The sequence below is a fragment of the Phyllobates terribilis genome, unplaced genomic scaffold (assembly GCF_046119375.1).
Source record: "Phyllobates terribilis strain yellow unplaced genomic scaffold, ASM4611937v1 Scaffold_2__4_contigs__length_985480577, whole genome shotgun sequence".
Classification (NCBI taxonomy): domain Eukaryota; kingdom Metazoa; phylum Chordata; class Amphibia; order Anura; family Dendrobatidae; genus Phyllobates; species Phyllobates terribilis.
In genome coordinates, this window is record NW_027362762.1 from 984,690,365 (window position 1) to 984,709,885 (window position 19,521).

The 19,521-nt window shown below is 50.7% G+C and overlaps 1 protein-coding gene across 2 annotated transcripts in view; it reads left to right on the forward strand.

Annotated features, from left to right (window-relative positions):
• Window positions 1-19,521, forward strand: part of RECQL4 (RecQ like helicase 4) — a 153,533-nt gene that overhangs the window by 36,059 nt on the left and 97,953 nt on the right. For both annotated transcript variants that reach the window (XM_073668821.1, XM_073668820.1), the window contains exon 14: window positions 17,762-17,944. In XM_073668821.1, coding sequence (XP_073524922.1) covers window positions 17,762-17,944 — 183 coding nt within the window. The remainder of the gene's footprint in view (window positions 1-17,761; window positions 17,945-19,521) is intronic.

A 19,521-nucleotide genomic window follows, 5' to 3' on the forward strand; every position in this document is an offset into this window, starting at 1 on the left:
GCCCCTGTCTGGGGTCGGCAGCTCCAGTTCCGTGCATCAGTGGAGAAGCTAGTGTGGACCTGCGCCCCTGTCTGGGGTCATAGTTACATAGTTTATAAGGCCGAAAAAAAGACAAGCGTCCATCCAGTTCAGCCTATTTCTTGTGCACTGCAGCTATTCCGCAGCGTTGATCCCAGGGGAAGGCAAAAAAAAAAAACCATGCGGTATAGGCCAATTTACATCACTGAGGAAAAATTCACTTCCCGACTCCAATCTGGCAGTCAGATTAAATACCTGAATTAATTAACTATCACTAAGCATAAGATGTAATTTTATTGTTCTCAAGAAAGGCGTCCAGGCCTCTCTTGAACTCATTAAGTGAGTTGGACATCACCACTTCCTCTCCCAGAGAGTTCCAGAGTCTCACGGCTCTGACCGTAAAGAATCCCCTTCTATGCTGGTGCAGGAACCTCCTTTCCTCCAGACGCGCATAGTGTGCCCCCTCGTCTTTGTCACCATCCTTGGTATAAACAGGTCAGCAGCTCCAGTTCCGTGCATCAGTGAGAGAGCAGCTGTGGACCTGCGCCCCTGCCTGGGGTCGGCAGATCCAGCTCTGCACGTCAGTGAGAGAGCAGCTGTGGACCTGCGCCCCTGTCTGGGGTCGGCAGATCCAGCTCTGCACGTCAGTGAGAGAGCAGCTGTGGACCTGCGCCTCTGTCTGGGGTCGGCAGCTCCAGTTCCGTGCATCAGTGAGAGAGCAGCTGTGGACCTGCGCCCCTGTCTGGGGTCGGCAACTCCAGTTCCGTGCATCAGTGGAGAAGCCGCTGTGGACCTGCGCCTCTGTCTGGGGTCGGCAGCTCCAGTTCCGTGCATCAGTGAGAGAGCAGCTGTGTACCTGCGCCCCTGTCTGGGGTCGGCAGCTCCAGTTCCGTGCATCAGTGGAGAAGCCGCTGTGGACCTTTTCCCCTGTCTGGGGTCGGCAGCTCCAGTTCCGTGCATCAGTGGAGAAGCCGCTGTGGACCTTTTCCCCTGTCTGGGGTCGGCAGCTCCAGTTCCGTGCATCAGTGGAGAAGCCGCTGTGGACCTGCGTCCCTGTCTGGGGTCCGCAGCTCTAGTTCCGTGCATCAGTGAGAGAGCAGCTGTGTACCTGCGTCCCTGTCTGGGGTCGGTAGCTCCAGTTCCGTGCACCAGTGGAGAAGCTGCTGTGGACCTGCGCCCCTGTCTGGGGTCGGCAGCTCCAGTTCCGTGCATCAGTGGAGAAGCCGCTGTGGACCTGCGTCCCTGTCTGGGGTCAGCAGCTCTAGTTCCGTGCATCAGTGAGAGAGCAGCTGTGTACCTGCGCCCCTGTCTGGGGTCGGCAGCTCCAGTTCCGTGCATCAGTGGAGAAGCCGCTGTGGACCTGCGCCCCTGTCTGGGGTCGGCAGCTCCAGTTCCGTGCATCAGTGGAGAAGCTGCTGTGGAACTGCGCCCCTGTCTGGGATCAGCAGCTCCAGCTCTGCACATCAATGGGAGCACCTGTTGAGCTGCGCACCTGCCTGGGGGCAACAGCTCCAGCTTTGATCGGAGCACTATTGGAGGCGCCCCTGCCTGGGATTGACCACCCCAGTATTGCTCAGGCATGGACGGATGGAGAGGAACAGGCCTGTGACTCGTTCCAGCCTCTGAATCCGTACAGCTGGTGGTGAGTGATCTTCGTGAATGTTTATGGGGCCCTTTCCTTGTTATGGTTACTAGGAAAGGCTGAAGGATGTTAGCGCAAAACTCAAAAATGGGTGTGTGTGCGCTCTGTAAGACCCCATCTGGGCCAAGGGCATCGTGCTTTAAATTTGGCTTCAGGACGGAAGCTGGACCTTAGACCTTACCACAAAAATGAGCCTCAATCTGCTCAGTAAATGTTAAACGAACACTGAGGTTTTTACTGTTGTCCTCCAGTCTGTTTACTCCATCCATAGGATGGCACATGGTGTTAATACAGCACATGGTCTGTGTGAAGGTCTGCTGTCCAGCTGCGTCTCATGGTCTCTGTGGAGGTCTGCTGTCCAGCTGCGTCTCATGGTCTCTGTGGAGGTCTGCTGTCCAGCTGCGTCTCATGGTCTGTGTGAAGGTCTGCTGTCCAGCTGCGTCTCATGGTCTCTGTGGAGGTCTGCTGTCCAGCTGCGTCTCATGGTCTCTGTGGAGGTCTGCTGTCCAGCTGCGTCTCATGGTCTGTGTGAAGGTCTGCTGTCCAGCTGCGTCTCATGGTCTCTGTGGAGGTCTGCTGTCCAGCTGCGTCTCATGGTCTCTGTGGAGGTCTGCTGTCCAGCTGCGTCTCATGGTCTCTGTGGAGGTCTGCTGTCCAGCTGCGTCTCATGGACTCTGTGGAGGTCTGCTGTCCAGCTGCGTCTCATGGACTCTGTGGAGGTCTGCTGTCCAGCTGCGTCTCATGGTCTCTGTGGAGGTCTGCTGTCCAGCTGCGTCTCATGGTCTCTGTGGAGGTCTGCTGTCCAGCTGCGTCTCATGGTTTCTGTGGAGGTCTGCTGTCCAGCTGCGTCTCATGCTCTCTGTGGAGGTCTGCTGTCCAGCTGCGTCTCATGGTCTCTGTGGAGGTCTGCTGTCCAGCTGCGTCTCATGGTCTCTGTGGAGGTCTGCTGTCCAGCTGCGTCTCATCAGTTGGCTCCTTCGGGTGAGGCTAGTCTGACCATTAAGATTTACCACCCAAAGGAAAGGTTTATCCAGATGGATTACTCTTTTAAATAAAAATCTGAGCGGAGTGCCTTACAAAGCCTCTTTGCACTTCACAAAGAGCACATCATAGTGCCTCATAGCGCCTCATGCCACATCTTAATGCCTCATAGCACATCTTAGTGCTCATAGCATAGCGCTTTATAGCACATCATAATGCCTCATGGCACATTATAGTGCCTCATGTCACATCATAGCATAGTGCTTTATAACACATCATAGTGTCTCACAGCGCCTCATGGCACATCATAGTGCATCATAGCATAGCTCTTCATAGCACATCATAGTACTGCGCCTCATGGCACATCATAGTGCGTCATAGCATAGCACTTCATAGCACATCTTAGTACATCATAGCGTGGTGCCTCATGGCACATCTCTTCATGTCACTTAATAGTGCCTCATAGCGCCTCGTGGCACATCACAGTGCCTCATATCGCATCATAGTGCCTCATGGCACCTCATAGCACATTATAGTGCCTCATAGCACATTGTAGTGTCTCAAAGCACATCATAGTGCCGGATAGCGTCTCATAGCACTTCATAGCGCCTTATGGCTCTTCATAGCGCCTTATGGCTCTTCATAGCATAACATATCATAGTGACTCATAGCATATCATAGTGCCTTATGCTGCATTCATAGTGCCTTATGGCGTCTCATAGTGCTTTATAGTACCTCATGGCATAGTGCCTTATGGCTCTTCATAGCATAACATATCATAGTGACTCTTAGCATATCATAGTGCCTTATGGTGCATTCATAGTGCCGTATAGCGTCTCATAGTGCTTTATAGTACCTCATGGCATAGTGCCTCATAGCACTTCATAGCGCCTTATGGCTCTTCATAGCATAACATATCATAGTGACTCATAGCATATCATAGTGCCTTATGGTGCATTCATAGTGCCGTATAGCACCTGTTAGTACCTCATAGCGCTTCCCAGTGCCTTTTAGTACGTAATGGGGCCTCATAGTGTCTCAGTGCTTCAGGGTGCCCCTGTGCCTTGTAGTGCTTTTATAGGGTGTTTGTGTCTCATAGTCCCTCTTTGTAAAGGTACTGGTTCCACAACTAAGTTTATGTCTGACAAAACCAAGTTCAGCGACTGTAAACTGTTCATGGCAAGCTTACCGAATTCAGGGGGAAAAATATCCTAGCCTCTATTTTGAGACAGAGGGTGGCAGTATTCCTGGCTGGTGCTCGGTGGCATGCCAATTGGAGGCAGGTGACCATAAGAGCGCTTCCTTAGTTTTGCAGGTTAATAATAAACCTTGTAGGTTTTCACTCTTACAGGTAGGAGGCTTTATGTAGTGCTCATACAGCCATTGTGGGTTTGGTCCATTCGAGCGCAGTTTTCTTGCTTTTTACAGGTTGCACAGAAGTCGTAAACATTAATATTTCTGGTCTTGTCCAAGCTCTGACTAAATAGGACAGACCCTGACTACTCATATAGAGCTCAGGTAACCCAGCTTGATCAAACAAAACAATATTTATCCAGGGTAACCACTGATACTTGAGGAGTCTGGCCTGTGTCTCTGATTAGCTCCAAGACACATACAGTCTGCTCTGCTCCCCAGCAGTCTGACTGAGGTGAATGCCTAGCCTGCTCTGGTGCTTAGCTCTCCAGGGGCCCTAATCAAAGACCTGTAAACCTATTATTTATCCCAGGCCTACCTGGGCTTGCTACAACCCGAATGGGCTGTACAGATTCCTGAGGGTTCGATCATTGGAAATGGACTCTAGAAGACCTGCTAGTAGATTTGCAGTTCCAGATTGCGATATAGTAGTATAGGCGTTTAAGGAGGAATACAGTCAGGGTCCAATTCACATGAAACATCAAATTTCCTGAGAATAGTTCTTGGCATAAAATGAGGATTTAGGCTTTCAGCAGCAGAAGGGAAGGAAGGGAGACACAGGATCATTACTAGTAGGTAGGCGGAGCTCCACAGGATAGCTCACCTCAGATTTATAAAAAGTGACGACCGGCCCCTCCAGCTTAGGCTCCTCCTACTCCCATGATTCTCCAGTCTAAAATTTGAGGTCGCAGAGGATAGTCGCTGCCTTTGCAGCTCCTCAGAAGATTTTTTTATTTTTGTCCCGGAGACCTGGACCCCCCGTGGTCTAGAGGTCTCAGCCCTCCCCTGGCTTATCTGCGTACCCCCTAAGGCGGTCCCCGCAGAACCCTGCCGGCCCCGGGGGATACAGGGCGCTTCCTGGCGGAGACGCAAACCGCGCCTGTAGGGTCCCTGCGCGCTCTGCCGTGGGGGAAGCTAAGGGCCACGGCGCCACACATCCCTGGGGGTCCCTGTGGCGCTCAGCTGGGTAAGTGCTCAGTATGTATGAGTCCTTCAGCGGCTGCTGCGGCAGCCGCTGTTACTTTGATCAATGCGGTGACTGCTGTTTTTTTTATCCGCAGGTGGAATCCCTGCAGTGAGGTGTCAGGCGAGCGGGAGCGGAGGACAGAGAAGCTGCGCGCTTTTTTGAACGGCGGCGGGGGCGTGGCCTCGCGTCCCCTCAGCTGCCTGTCTTTCGCGGGCAGGAAGCGCTCTAAGCGTGCGCCGGAGCGGTTCCCGCCCCTTCCTCTTCCGGCTTCTTCATGCGCGGTGGCCATACCGCGCGGCGTCCTCCTGCTCCTAGCTCGTCTCTCGTCTCTCTCTCCCTCATTCCGGACAGTCCACTTCAAAAAAAGACCGGGAAGAGCAGTCACCGCGGCCAGCTGGGTGAGTCGCTTCTGTCTTTAAGGCAGAAGGTTCCTCTCTCACCTCCGCAGCGCGGGGCACCTCTCTGCAACCCTGTTAAGGTAGTCAGACTGTGCTGTACCTGCCGCTGTTACCTCTCAGCTGAGGTATTTCTGGGGCTCGCACACCTCTTTTAAAAAGCAGAGGTTGTCCGCAGTCTGCAGCATTAACCCCTCGAAGGCAGTTAACCCTTAAATCTTGCTCTGTCGGGCAGCTGGGGTAGCTTTCTCTCCTAGAGGAGCTGTAACCCTTCAGCGCTTGGTTTCCCCTGGGAAGAACAGGCTGTGGTACGGGATCATTCTGTCCTAGTTACTGACCACACCTTTAAGGGGTTATTCGGCCTTTCAAAATTCTGTGTGAGGGCATGTCGGATCAGGGTCCAGAATGCGCGGACCGCCTCCCAGGTCCGCTTCAGGATATGTCTCGCGTATCTGACACGCAGGAGTCCTCGACGGCGTCAAGTTTAACGCTGGTCGGGGGGCTCAGTGATGTTAAAGTGGAGGCGCTCACTCGCTCCATTGATAGCCTGTCTGGCCTTCTAGGTCATTGGGTATCAGCTAAATCTCAACAGACTTCTTGTGGCAAGAAGCGCCACAGGCCGGTACTGTCCCCTCCGCACAGCGAGACGGAGGCCTCAGAAACTCCGACAAGCTCTGCTGGGGAGATCTCCGATTCTGACGAAGAGGATCGGCAGGGGCGCTCTGCTTCGCTTTTGGGCCGCGTGGATGCCTTTATTGTAGCTATGAGAGAGGCGTTACAGTTGCCTGATGAGGTATCGAGACGTCCTGGTAAGTCGGCCCGGCTGTTTCAGGAGTCGCGTCGGACTCGGTCGACTCTGCCATCACTCGATGAGCTTAGCGAGGCGGTGGAGAAAGAACGCCTGTGTCCGGATAAGCGTTTTCAGGGGACACGGATTTTTGATGCTCTGTACCCCTGTTCCACGGAGACGCTCGCTAATTGGGTTCCCTCTCCTGAGGTGGACGTTCCTTTATCTCAGCTGAGCAAATCTTCTCTGCTTCCTGTTAAAGGGAAGGCGAGTCTGCAGGATCCGCTAGACAGAAAGACAGAGTTAGCGGCGAAATCCATCTACGAGGCCGCGGGTCATGGATTCCGAGCGTCTTTAGGAGCCATGTGTGCTGGTGAGGCGTCTCTGCGGTGGTTGGATCAGCTACGGACGGCGTGGCAAGATGGGACCCCGTTATCGGAGGTAGAAAGGCTCATCCAGTTGTTGGAAGAGGCGGCCCGATATGGCAGAGACGCAGTTCTGGATACTACTTCGGTTCTGTCCAGAGCGCAATCCTCGGCCGTCACAGTCAGAAGAGCGCTGTGGCTTAAGCAGTGGACTGGAGACGCTGTATCCAAGCAAGGTTTGCTGAGTCTGGCGTACAAGGGCGGTCAGCTTTTTGGTTCTGACCTCACAGAGCTGATTGCTAAGGCCAAAGCAAAGGATACGGCTTTGCCGCAGCGGAGAGCAGCGGTGTCTACGTCTGGCAAGTCTAGTGTCGGTGGTGGTAGTCGGTCCTTTTGGCCCAGGGGACGGTTCGGTCAGCCCTTTTGGGGATCGGGTCGTCCCTCGTCTTCCGGAAAGAAGACCTCTCAAAAATCCCGTACTCCCTGGAAACAGAATTTCCGTCAGCACAAACGAGAAACTGACAAAAAGCCCGCTAAGGCGGACTGACACCAGGTGCTCACCCGAGGGTTCCCGGGTGGGGGGTCGTCTGCTCCAATTCGAGTCGACTTGGGCATCCCACGTATCGGACGCCTGGGTGACGCGGGTTATGTCGGCAGGCTATTTCATAGAGTTTCATTCTCGACCCCCAGACAGGTTTTGCCAGTCTCGCATCCCGTCCGAGCCCAAGCTGGCAGCTGCACTGCTGCGGGAGGTCGATTCTCTTCTGCAGAACGGCGTAGTGGTTACGGTTCCACCGGAGGACCGGGGAAGGGGGTTTTACTCCAACCTCTTTGTGGTTCCCAAAAAGGAGGACAAGTTTCGCCCCATTCTGGATCTCAAAGAGTTGAATCTTCATGTCCGGAACCGGAAGTTCCGCATGGAATCTCTTCGCTCTGTTGTGGCGGCCCTGTCACAGTACGATTTTTTGGTGTCAATCGACATCCGCGACGCCTATTTGCATGTCCCCATTGGAAGGGCCCACCAGCGCTTCCTGCGTTTTGCCATAGGTCAGGCCCATTATCAGTTTACGGCCCTGCCGTTCGGGTTGGCCTCGGCGCGCAGGATTTTTACAGCGGAGGAGGCGGTGACAGCTCGCGATCTATCCTTTCAGCACCTGGAAGACTTTGGGTGGCTGGTCAATTGGAAGAAGTCATCTCTGTAGCCGTCACAGTCAATCCTGTTCCTGGGAATGCATTTCGACACGGTACGGGCAGTGGTGTCCCTGCCTCCGGACAAACAAGCAAACCTTCGTCACCAGGTTCAAGCCATGAGGTCGACGACGGCAATGTCCCTTCGAAGGTGTATGCACCTCCTGGGTCTGATGGTGGCGACCATGGAGGTGGTACCGTTTGCTCAATTTCATTCCAGGGGTCTCCAAGATCTCATTCTGACCCGTTGGGATCGATCGCCGGCTTCGCTGGATCGTAGTGTCATTATCCCCCGTGGGGTGCGAGAGTCTCTCGGATGGTGGTTACGTCCGGAGGTGTTATCCCTGGGGAAATCTTTCCTCCTTCCACGGTGGTCGGTCATAACCACCAATGCCAGCCTGACGGGCTGGGGGGGGGGAGTTTGGAACGATCTCTGGATTCAGGGAGTCTGGTCGTCAGAAGAGTCTTCTCTGCCGATCAATGTCCTGGAGTTGAGGGAGATTTTTCTCTGCCTCCGCCATTGGACAGTCCCTTTGAGCAGTCTGCCAGTCCGAGTTCAGACGGACAATGCGACAGCGGTCGCATATATCAACCATCAAGGCGGGACGAGGAGTTCCAAACTCATGATGGAGTTCTCTCGGATCATGTTATGGGCCGAGTCCAGGGTTCCAGTCATCTCCGCTATTCACATTCCAGGAGTGCGGAATTTCACAGCGGATTTTCTCAGTCGCGAGCAAGTGGATCCGGGAGAATGGAGTCTTCATCCGGAAGTGTTTGCACTGCTGTGCTCCCGTTGGGGAACTCCCGAAGTGGATTTGATGGCATCCAGGCTGAACGCCAGGATTCCAACGTTCATGTCCAGGTACAAGGACCCGGAGGCCGTGGCGGTGGATGCTCTAGTAGCCCCGTGGGACCAGTTCGAGCTGATCTACGTATTTCCACCGGTATCTTTACTACATCTGGTGATCAGACGGATCAAACTCGAGCGAATCTCGGCAATTTTGGTGGCGCCAGATTGGCCGAGGAGGGTGTGGTTTTCAACGCTGGTGTCGCTTCTGGCAGCACCTCCGTTTCCACTACCCCTTCGCCCGGACTTGTTAACCCAAGGACCCATTCGTCATCCAGACCTGAAGTCTCTTCGTTTGACGGCGTGGCTCTTGAGACCGAAATCTTGACCCGTCAAGGGTTTTGAGCCGAGGTCATTGCCACTATGCGAGCGGCCAGAGGGCCTGCTACGACTAGGGTTTATCACAAAACTTGGGAGGCCTTCTTTTTGTGGTGTTCTGGATCTTCAAGAAACCCGAGGGTTTTTTCCATTCCCAACTTATTGGCTTTCCTGCAATATGGATTGGACAAGGGTCGGGCAGTCAGTACCTAGCGGGGTCAGGTATCTGCTCTATCCTTGCTTTTTCGGAAGGCTATTGCCTCGCGCAGGGATGTGCGTTCCTTTTTTCGCGGGGTAACACGTCAGTTTCCGCCTCGGAAGAAGTTTGTGGCTCCTTGGCGGCTTAATCTAGTCTTGGAGGCTCTTCAACACAGACCTTTTGAGCCTATGGATTCTGCTACGCTTTTTTTGCTTTCTTGGAAGGTGGCCTTTCTGGTGGCGGTCACCTCTTTGAGAAGGGTTTCTGAATTGGCGGCACTGTCTTGCTCATCCCCTTTTCTGGAATTCCACTCGGATCGTGTGGTGCTTCGCACCCATTGTGACTTTCTGCCTAAAGTGGTGTCACGTTTCCATGTTAATCAGGACATCGTGTTGCCCTCACTCTGTCCAGAACCGAGGAATTCAAAGGAGCGGGCCTTGCACTCGTTGGATTTAGTGCGGGCTTTGAAGTTTTATCTCGCGCAAGGGTTTCGGAAGTCGGACTCTCTTTTTGTGATTCCTGCTGGTCGTCGGCGTGGTCAGCGGGCTTTCAAAGACACTATAGCTCGGTGGATACGGTCGGCTATCCTAGAGGCGTACCGGCTCAGAGGCGAACCTTGCCCTATTAAGGTTCGAGCTTACTCCACTAGAGCTGTGGGGTCGTCGTGGGCCTTTCATCAAGGGGCCTCGGCAGCGCAGCTCTGCCGGGCGGCTACCTGGCGCTCCGTTCACACTTTTACAAAATTTTATAAGGTGGACGTCAGTGCTTCCGCTGATGCAGCCCTAGGACGTAGGGTCTTGCAGGCGGCGGTGGTTTAGGTTATCTCTTTAACATGAGTTTAGCGCTGGTTGCGCGTTTATCTAAGTTGTTGGGGTGTTGGCGATTCTGCCACTGTTTCCCACCCTTGAGTTCTGGATTGCTTTGGGACGTCCCACTAGTAATGATCCTGTGTCTCCCTTCCTTCCCTTCTGCTGCTGAAAGACGGATTTTGGTAAGACCTTACCTGTAAAATCCTTTTCAGCGAAGGAAGGAAGGGAGACACAGCACCCTCCCAGGGCAGAAGTTTATTATTGTTTTTCAGATGCGGCGCGACCCCTCTCTGATGGCGGTTATCTGGGTTGGGGTCGGCGCGCAAAGGCTCTGTTCCAGCATTGCCAGCTCATCACAGTTGTCAGGTCCAGTGAGTAGTACCGGGGACTGTATGGTTTCTTCTGTTATATGCATAACCTGTTCTCTCGTTTTTTCTGAGTTTTCAGAAGAGGTTGTGTTGCTCCACTGGTGTTATCTGCTCTTCCTTAGCTTGTGTACGGACTGGAGAATCATGGGAGTAGGAGGAGCCCAAGCTGGAGGGGCCGGTCGTCACTTTTTATAAATCTGAGGTGAACTATCCTGTGGGGCTCCGTCTACCCACTAGTAATGATCCTGTGTCTCCCTTCCTTGCTTCCCTGAAAAAGATTTTACAGGTAAGGTCTTACCAAAATCTGTCTTTCAGTTTGTCTCCTTCCATTCAGATGTTAATGAGCCTTAAGGCTTTATGGAGGATTATAGTAGTTTGGGCAACTCTCATATCGAAGGAACAGGCATTGACAAGAGTTTACCTCAACTATTTTGGGATTATGGGCAGATCCATCGAGCGCTGCAGACCTCACTGGGCAGTGAGTAAGCGTTGTGGTCTCCCAAGGTAGAATAAGGGGTCCTGCTATATGTCAAAATGAATAAGCAGTCTGGCCACAACTCTGAACAAGGCAATATTGCTGTTAATAACTCTAATCTCCTACATTCCAGGAGTAGCATGGTCACAGGTATATACCCGTGGGCTGCCTCTAAAGACCCGGTTCCTCTAACCTAAAGAAGCTTTAGGCAGTTTATAAGAAAGCTCCATTCATCTATACATGGTAAAGGTCTTGTCATACAACAGAGTAGTTTTATCTTACATAAACCATTATGGAGAAACTCTGCCAAGATCCCTAATGACACTTATGTCTAATCAGTTCAGATGGCGAAGTCTCACCTTCTATCTTTAACCCCTTAAGCCCCGCGGGTGGTTTGCACGTTAATGACCGGGCCAATTTTTACAATTCTGACCACTGTCACTTTATGAGGTAATTACTCTGGAACGCTTCAACGAATCCCCCTGATTCTGAGATTGTTTTTTCGTGACATATTGTACTTCATGATTGTGGAAAAATTTCTTCGATATCACTTGCGTTTATTTGTGAAAAAAACGGAAATTTGGCGAAAATTTTGCGATTTTCAAAATTTGAATTTTTAAGCCCTGAAATCAGAGTGATATGTCACACAAAAGAGTTAATAAATAACATTTCCCACATGTCTACTTTACATCAGCACAATTTTGGAACCAAAATTTTTTTTTGTTAGGGAGCTATAAGGGTTAAAAGTTGACCAGCGATTTCTCATTTTTCCAACAAAATTTATAAAACCATTTTTTTAGGGACCACATCACATTTGAAGTCACTTTGAGAGGTCTTTATGACAGAAAATACCCAAAAGTGACACCATTCTAAAAACTGCACCCCTCAAGGTGCTCAAAACCACATTCAAGAACTTTATTAACCCTTCAGGTTCTTCACAGGAATTTTTTGAATGTGGAAGAAAAAAATGAACATTTAACTTTTTTCACAAAAATGTTACTTTAGACCCAATTTTTTTTATTTTCACAGGGGTAACAAGAAAAAATGGACCCCAAAATTTGTTGTGCAATTTCCCCTGGGCACGCAGATACCCAATATTTGGGGAAGAAACACTGTTTGGGCGCACGGCAGGGCTCGGAAGGGAAGGAGCGCCATTTGACTTTTTGATTGTAAAATTTGCTTGAATAATTAGCGGACACCATGTTCTGTTTGGAGAGCCCCTGTGTGCCCAAACTTTGGAGCTCCCCCACAAGTGACCCCATTTTGGAAACTAGACCCCCCAAGGCACCTTTCTAGATGCATAGTGAGCACTTGGAACCCCCAGGTGCTTCACAAATTGATTTGTAAAAATGAAAAAGTGAAAAAAAAAACACTTTTTCATTTTTACGAATCAATTTGTGAAGCACCTAGGGGTTCCAAGTGCTCACTATGCATCTAGATAGGTGCCTTGGGGGGTCTAGTTTCCAAAATGGGGTCACTTGTGCGGGAGCTCCAATGTTTGGGCACACAGGGACTCTCTAAATGCAACATGGTATCCGCTAACAAATTGAATGGAAAATCGGCTCAAATTGTTAGCGGACACCACATTGCGTTTGGAGAGCCCCTCTGTGCCCAAACTTTGGAGCTCCCCCACAAGTGACCCCATTTTGGAAACTAGACCCCCCAAGGCACCTTTCTAGATGCATAGTGAGCACTTGGAACCCCCAGGTGCTTCACAAATTGATTCGTAAAAATGAAAAAGTGAAAAAAAAAAGCACTTTTTCATTTTTACGAATCAATTTGTGAAGCACCTAGGGGTTCCAAGTGCTCACTATGCATCTAGATAGGTGCCTTGGGGGGTCTAGTTTCCAAAATGGGGTCACTTGTGGGGAAGCTCCAATGTTTGGGCACACAGGGACTCTCCAAATGCAACATGATATCCGCTAACAATTTGAGCCGATTTTCCATTCAATTTGTTAGTGGACACCATGTCGCGTTTGGAGAGCCCGTGATGTGCCTAAACAGTGGAGCTCCCCCACAAGTGTCCCCATTTTGGAAACTATACCCCTCAAGGATTTTATTAAGGTGTATAGTGAACATTTTGAACCCAGAGGTACGGCACAGAATTTGTTTACATTAGGTCATCATATTGAATAAGTTGTCATTATTCTTGAGCGCAAGTGCTCGCTACTTGAGTTTGCATCGGGTACTCAGGTATGCACCATGTATAGCGTGTGCTTGAGTGACATGCTCGAGTCCCTGCTCCGCATGTTTCACGGTTATTAGGCACCCAAAAAAAAACATGCGGGGATCGCTCGTGCATGGCAGGTAATCCCCGTAAAGTTTTTTGGCCGCGAAGCATATGGGGCAGAGACTCGAGCATGTCACTCAAATACCCACGATACTCAATGCATACCAGAGCACCCGATGCAAACTCAAGTAGCGAGCACTTGCTCTCAACACTAGTCACCATATCGTCATCTTTTTTTCTTACTTTTGAAAAAAATCCCAACCCCAGCCCTAGCCCCAGCACAACCCTAGCCCCAGCACAACCCTAGCCCCAGCACAACCCTAGCCCCAGCACAACCCTAGCCCCAGCACAACCCTAGCCCCAGCACAACCCTAGCCCCAGCACAACCCTAGCCCCAAACCCAGCCCTCACCCTAGCCCAAGCCTAACCCAAGAGTTTATTTTTGACGCCGTTCCTTGTGCGGTATAAGTGATTAGACGACTTTATTCTTCGGGTCGGTGTGATTACAGCAATGCCAGAATCATATGGGGTTTTTATGACTGACAGCTGTCACACACTAAAAGACGCATTTTTTGTAAAATCTAGTTTTTGCATCGCCATATTTTGAGAGCTATAATTTTTCCAGATTTTGGCAGACAGTCATGTGACGGCTCGTTTTTTGCGGGATGACTTGACGTTGTTATTGGTGCCATTTTCAGGCACGTGACATTTTTTGATCGCTTTCTATTCCGATTTTTGGGAGGCAGAATAAACAAAAACCAACAATTCAGGAATTGTTTTTTTTTTTTTTTTTTTTTTATTCTGTTCCGCGTGTGGTAAAATTGATGAGGTAGCTTTATTCTTCGGGTCAGTACGTTTACAGCGGTACCACATTTGTATAATTTTTCTATGTTTTGGCGCTTATACACAATAAAAGCTATTTTATAGAAAAAAATATTTTTTAGCATCGCTTTATTCTGAGAGCTGAAACTTTTTTATTTTTCGGCTGATGGAGCTGTATGGACGAGATGACGTTTTCAGCGGTATCATTTTTATTTATATGCGTCTTTTTGATCGTGTGTTATTCCACTTTTTGTTTGGCGGTATGGTGATAAAGCATTGTTTTTTGCTGCGTTTTTTTTTTTTTTTTTTTTTACCGTGTTCACTGAAGGGGTTAACTAGTGGGACAGTTTTATAGGTCAGGCTGTTCCGGACGCGGCGATACCAAATATGTGTACTTTTATTGTTTTTTTTTTATTTTTTTTATAATAATATTTATTGATGGGTACATTATATTTTTATTTTTGGTGTATTATTTTTTTTATTTTTTTATAATATTTTTGCACATTTTTTTTTTTTTTCCACTTTCACACAGTTTATACACTTTATTACTTTGTCCCACTCTGGGACTTTCACTTTTTTTTTTTCTGATCGCCTGCATGGCATAGGAATGGAGCACCATCCCTATGCCATGCAGGCTGTCAGAAGTGCACAGTGTTAAGATTGCTTGGAGATGCACTGCGCATGTCCAAGCAATCTTCCTGCTCTCTGGTGACCCGGATGTTGTCATGACGACATCGGGTCGTCATGGCAACACCCGGGAAGCCGCTGCAGTCTGCGCTGGAAGCCGGAAGAGGAGGTGAGTATCGCCGATCACCTCCCCTTGCCCCCGCAATGCCGCGATCGATTTCAATCGACTTCGATCGCAGCATAGCGGGGGTTAATGTGCTGGGAGCGGTGCAGGACCGCTCCCTGCACATAGTACCGGGTGTCAGCTGTGACAATCAGCTGACACCCGGCGGCGATCGCGCCCGCACAGCCGGTGTGCGCGCGCGATCGCCATGACGTACTAATACGGGTCTGGCTCTTAAGTCCCAGGGCACAGACGCGTATTAGTACGTCAAATGTTATTAAGGGGTTAACAACACCTCATATAAAGAGGAAGAGAATTGCAAGTGGACCTTTTTAGCCGTGGACTACTGGAACAGTGTCCAACCTTCATTGAATAAGCAAGGAATGTGAAAGTGAGCTTTGGATCTAGGCCTATTTTCAGTCCAGTGATGGCACCCTGGGATGTGAATCCAGTGCTTATGGCTGTAACAAGCCTTCGCTTGAACCCATGGATTCAGGGTCTTCACATTAAAGACTATTATCCCGATGGCCCTGACTTCAGCATGGTAAGTTAGTGACATTCAAGCTTTTTCGGTTAATCCTTTGTTTATACAGATCCTAGAAGATGGGTCGGTTCCGGAGCTACTTTATCTTCTGAAGATACCTTCCAATTTCCATAAAAGTCAGGAAATTATGCACCCTACTTTCTGTGCTAATCCGGGGAATCCATGGCAGAACAATAAGAAAGCGGATGTCCCCATCAAGCATTATGTAAGGTTGCGATTCAGTCTTCACCTTGCACCTTTTATAGACACTATAGGCTTGATCTGGGATCTTCTGCTGTCCTTTCCTTTAGGAAAACTGTTCTACAGGCTGTGGTCCCACCCTAACTTTAAAGTTTTTTCCCTGTAAATCTCTCGTTGTAGTTGCTGTCATGGGTGATAGGATAACACTAAATTACTTACTGGTAATGTGTTTTTCCTGAACCCATGACAGCACCCTTATATTCCCTCCCATCACTGGTAGAAGTTGATCACTTCATTTCCTTCATGGTGTTTGATTCACGTGGTGTGTAGAAGGAAAAATCATGGGATATATAACTATTAAGTAGTGTCCTCTCGTGCTCTGTAAACAACTGAGGTGGTGGAGAGGCGCCGCCTTTTTATTTTGTAGGTTTCCTGTCCTGGAAGGGCGGATCCCCTCTCTCGTTGTAGGTGCTGTCATGGGTTCAGGAAAAACACATTACCGGTAAGTAATTTAGTGTTTTTGCTACATATGCGGAGAAGTCACTTTTGCGTCACAAAGGTGAAACGTGACTACCATGATAAGGAAAGCCTACAACCTGTATTCTGACTGCAGAATAGGAGATCAGGACAAGAGTTGGGCTCCACACATGCTGCAATAGATGTGCATCACATCTAACCCAGTGGTTACATGGGAAGAGGCAATCTATGCCCTTTACAGTCCCAATGATCTGGAAAGAGCCAACCGACCACACTACCAATTGCTATTTCTGCACAGTGCCTCCCCTTAGGAAAGATGTTTCAATGTAGAAGTGGACTTTACAGTATCCAAAACCTTCCATCTGCAATACATCCAGTACCACATATAGAAGTGCTGCTGGATCCAAAAGCACCAGAAACATGTCAGTCGAGTCAAGTGATGAAGAAGATGGTGCTTGGTGTCATGAAACATCTTTCACAATCCAGACTTTGTGTAATAAGGTTCAGTTGAGATTGCGGACAAAGTAAACTAAACCATATTGTTCGCGAATTGGATCAGCCCAAGAGTAAGGCTGAGCGCTTATGTTCTCGGCTACACCAGTGGGATGTCTTAGCGACCGATGTTCGGATATCTATGTTCTGCAACCGTGAGAAAGATCTTGTCCAATACTTCTTCTTGGAGGGCCATCATGTGGCAATAACATCAACAGTTTCATGGAAGCTCTGAAGACAAGTCATAATCCAGAGGAATGGAGGCTCTTCATCGACTCGTCCAAAACAAGTCTAAAGGCTGTCGGTCTGCATAATGGCAATGTGCCATCTTCAATTCCAGCTGGTTCTGCCGTCCACATGAAAGAAACCTATGACAACATGAAACAGCTGTTGAGGGGCCTGAATGATGACCAACATTTGTGGCCCCTCTGTGGGGACGTAAATATGGTTTCCTCTTACTTGGTCTCCAGGGTTTATATACAAAGTCCTTTTGCTTTGTGTGAGTGGGAAACTCTTGGAGAGGCCAGGGTGGGACCCTCGGGTCTCCTGATCTTGTACCTGGATGGACTGCTGGCTTCCTAAGCTACCTTCTCTCTCTGGGGGCCCGCCAGAAGCGGGCGGCCACTGGTTGAGGTAGTCGGCCCTGGAAGTCTCCAAAGTTGCAGCTGTTCTATCCCAGGCGGGCAGAAGGGTCAGAATGTATAATGTTGCACCATCTTGGGTATTTGCTGGGACTGTTCTGTGTGTTTATTGTCCGCTTTGTGGTTCAGTAAAGTATTGCCACGCTGTTTAACCCTCACCCTGTGTTGTCTGAGTGGTAGTACGCCCACGGAAGACCCCAAGTCTTCACACAGTCCTTAAAGATTCATTTCATCCATTGGTATCTAGACTTCCTTCCACCAAACTGCAGAGTAATGAGCGACGAGGACGGTGAGCGATTTTCACCAAGATATTGCGGCTATGGAGAAAACATTTCAGGAGAATAGAATCCATCAATGCTGCAGATCACTCTGGACGATTGTAAGAGATGATCTGATGCCGGAGGACAAGAGACAAGAACCATGTCACTGAACGAGGAGCAGATGGTGTACAGCCATTTCTGTAACTGTAACGCAGTCGTGTTCAGACGTTTCACTTATTAGAAATATTGCTAAGTTTCCTCTAAATATCAGAAAATTGGCCCAAAATATTCTACATCTTTTAGATTTGCTAAAATAATAATGTTTCAAAGTTCTGAAACTTTTAAGCATTAATTTTCTGTAGGAGTAAAAGGAAAACTGTCATAGAAACAAGAGACAACTAACAATTGTCAGATGTGAGTTCTGGAGGTGAAAATCATTAAGAAATGGCTCATTCATAACAGAACCTGACAACGTCTGAAAATATGTAGACCCGTGTTATTTTGGGGGTCTGTACAGATGTCCCATTCACTCTCGTGCCCCTTGTTCGGTCAGGTTCTTCGGGAGCGCCTTGGGGTCCGCTGTATCCTCGGTCTCACAGCTACGGCGACACTCAGCACCGCGCAGGATGTTGCTCGGCAACTGGCAGTTCCAGATGGTGGGAACTTAGCGATGCAACTGTCTGCAATCCCTCCAAACCTGCATCTGTCTGTGTCCATGGATCGGGATAGAGACCAGGTAATTCCTGTTTGATTAAGGATTCCATCATTCACATATCACCAATAATAATAAGGATAAAGTGATAGGAATGGTGCCCCCTCCCCCCACCACAACCCCCAAAGAGGTGGACCCACCAACACTGCAGGGGGGCGAAGAGGCCAGGACGGTAGGTGCTGGCGGAGGGGCTGACCGCCTGCAGTCCTGATTGTTCATGTACGGACTGCGTCTCCTCTCCTTCAGGCTCTTGTGTCTCTCCATGTGGATTTCTAATAGCGCTCTTGCACTCGTCATGCGTTCTCTCTCACTCGTCCTCCTCCTCCCTCTCGTCCTCCCTCACTCGCTCTCGTCCTTCTCCTCGCTCGCTCTCGTCCTTCTCCTCGCTCGCTCTCGTCCTTCTCCTCGCTCGCTCTCGTCCTCCTCCTCCCTCGCTCTCGTCCTCCTCCCTCGCTCTCGTCCTCCTCCTCCTCCCTCGCTCTCGTCCTCCTCCTCCTCCCTCGCTCTCGTCCTCCTCCTCCTCCCTCGCTCTCGTCCTCCTCCTCCTCCCTCGCTCTCGTCCTCCTCCTCCTCCCTCGCTCTCGTCCTCCTCCTCCTCCCTCGCTCTCGTCCTCCTCCTCCTCCCTCGCTCTCGTCCTCCTCCTCCTCCCTCGCTCTCGTCCTCCTCCTCCTCCCTCGCTCTCGTCCTCCTCCTCCTCCCTCGCTCTCGTCCTCCTCCTCCTCCCTCGCTCTCGTCCTCCTCCTCCTCCTCCCTCGCTCTCGTCCTCCTCCTCCTCCTCCCTCGCTCTCGTCCTCCTCCTCCTCCTCCCTCGCTCTCGTCCTCCTCCTCCTCCTCCCTCGCTCTCGTCCTCCTCCTCCTCCCTCGCTCTCGTCCTCCTCCTCCTCCCTCGCTCTCGTCCTCCTCCTCCTCCCTCGCTCTCGTCCTCCTCCTCCTCCCTCGCTCTCGTCCTCCTCCTCCTCCCTCGCTCTCGTCCTCCTCCTCCTCCCTCGCTCTCGTCCTCCTCCTCCTCCCTCGCTCTCGTCCTCCTCCTCCTCCCTCGCTCTCGTCCTCCTCCTCCTCCCTCGCTCTCGTCCTCCTCCTCCTCCCTCGCTCTCGTCCTCCTCCTCCCTCGCTCTCGTCCTCCTCCTCCCTCGCTCTCGTCCTCCTCCTCCCTCGCTCTCGTCCTCCTCCTCCCTCGCTCTCGTCCTCCTCCTCCCTCGCTCTCGTCCTCCTCCTCCCTCGCTCTCGTCCTCCTCCTCCCTCGCTCTCGTCCTCCTCCTCCTCCTCCCTCGCTCTCGTCCTCCTCCTCCTCCTCCCTCGCTCTCGTCCTCCTCCTCCTCCCTCGCTCTCGTCCTCCTCCTCCTCCCTCGCTCTCGTCCTCCTCCTCTTCCCTCGCTCTCGTCCTCCTCCTTGCTCGCTTGCTCTCGTCCTTCTCCTACCTCGTCCTTCTCCTCCTCCTCCTCCTCGCTCGCTCTCGTCCTTCTCCTCCTCCTCGCTCGCTCTCGTCCTCCTCCTCGCTCGCTCTCGTCCTTCTCCTCCTCCTCCTCGCTCGCTCTCGTCCTCCTCCTCCTCGCTCGCTCTCGTCCTCCTCCTCCTCGCTCGCTCTCGTCCTCCTCCTCCT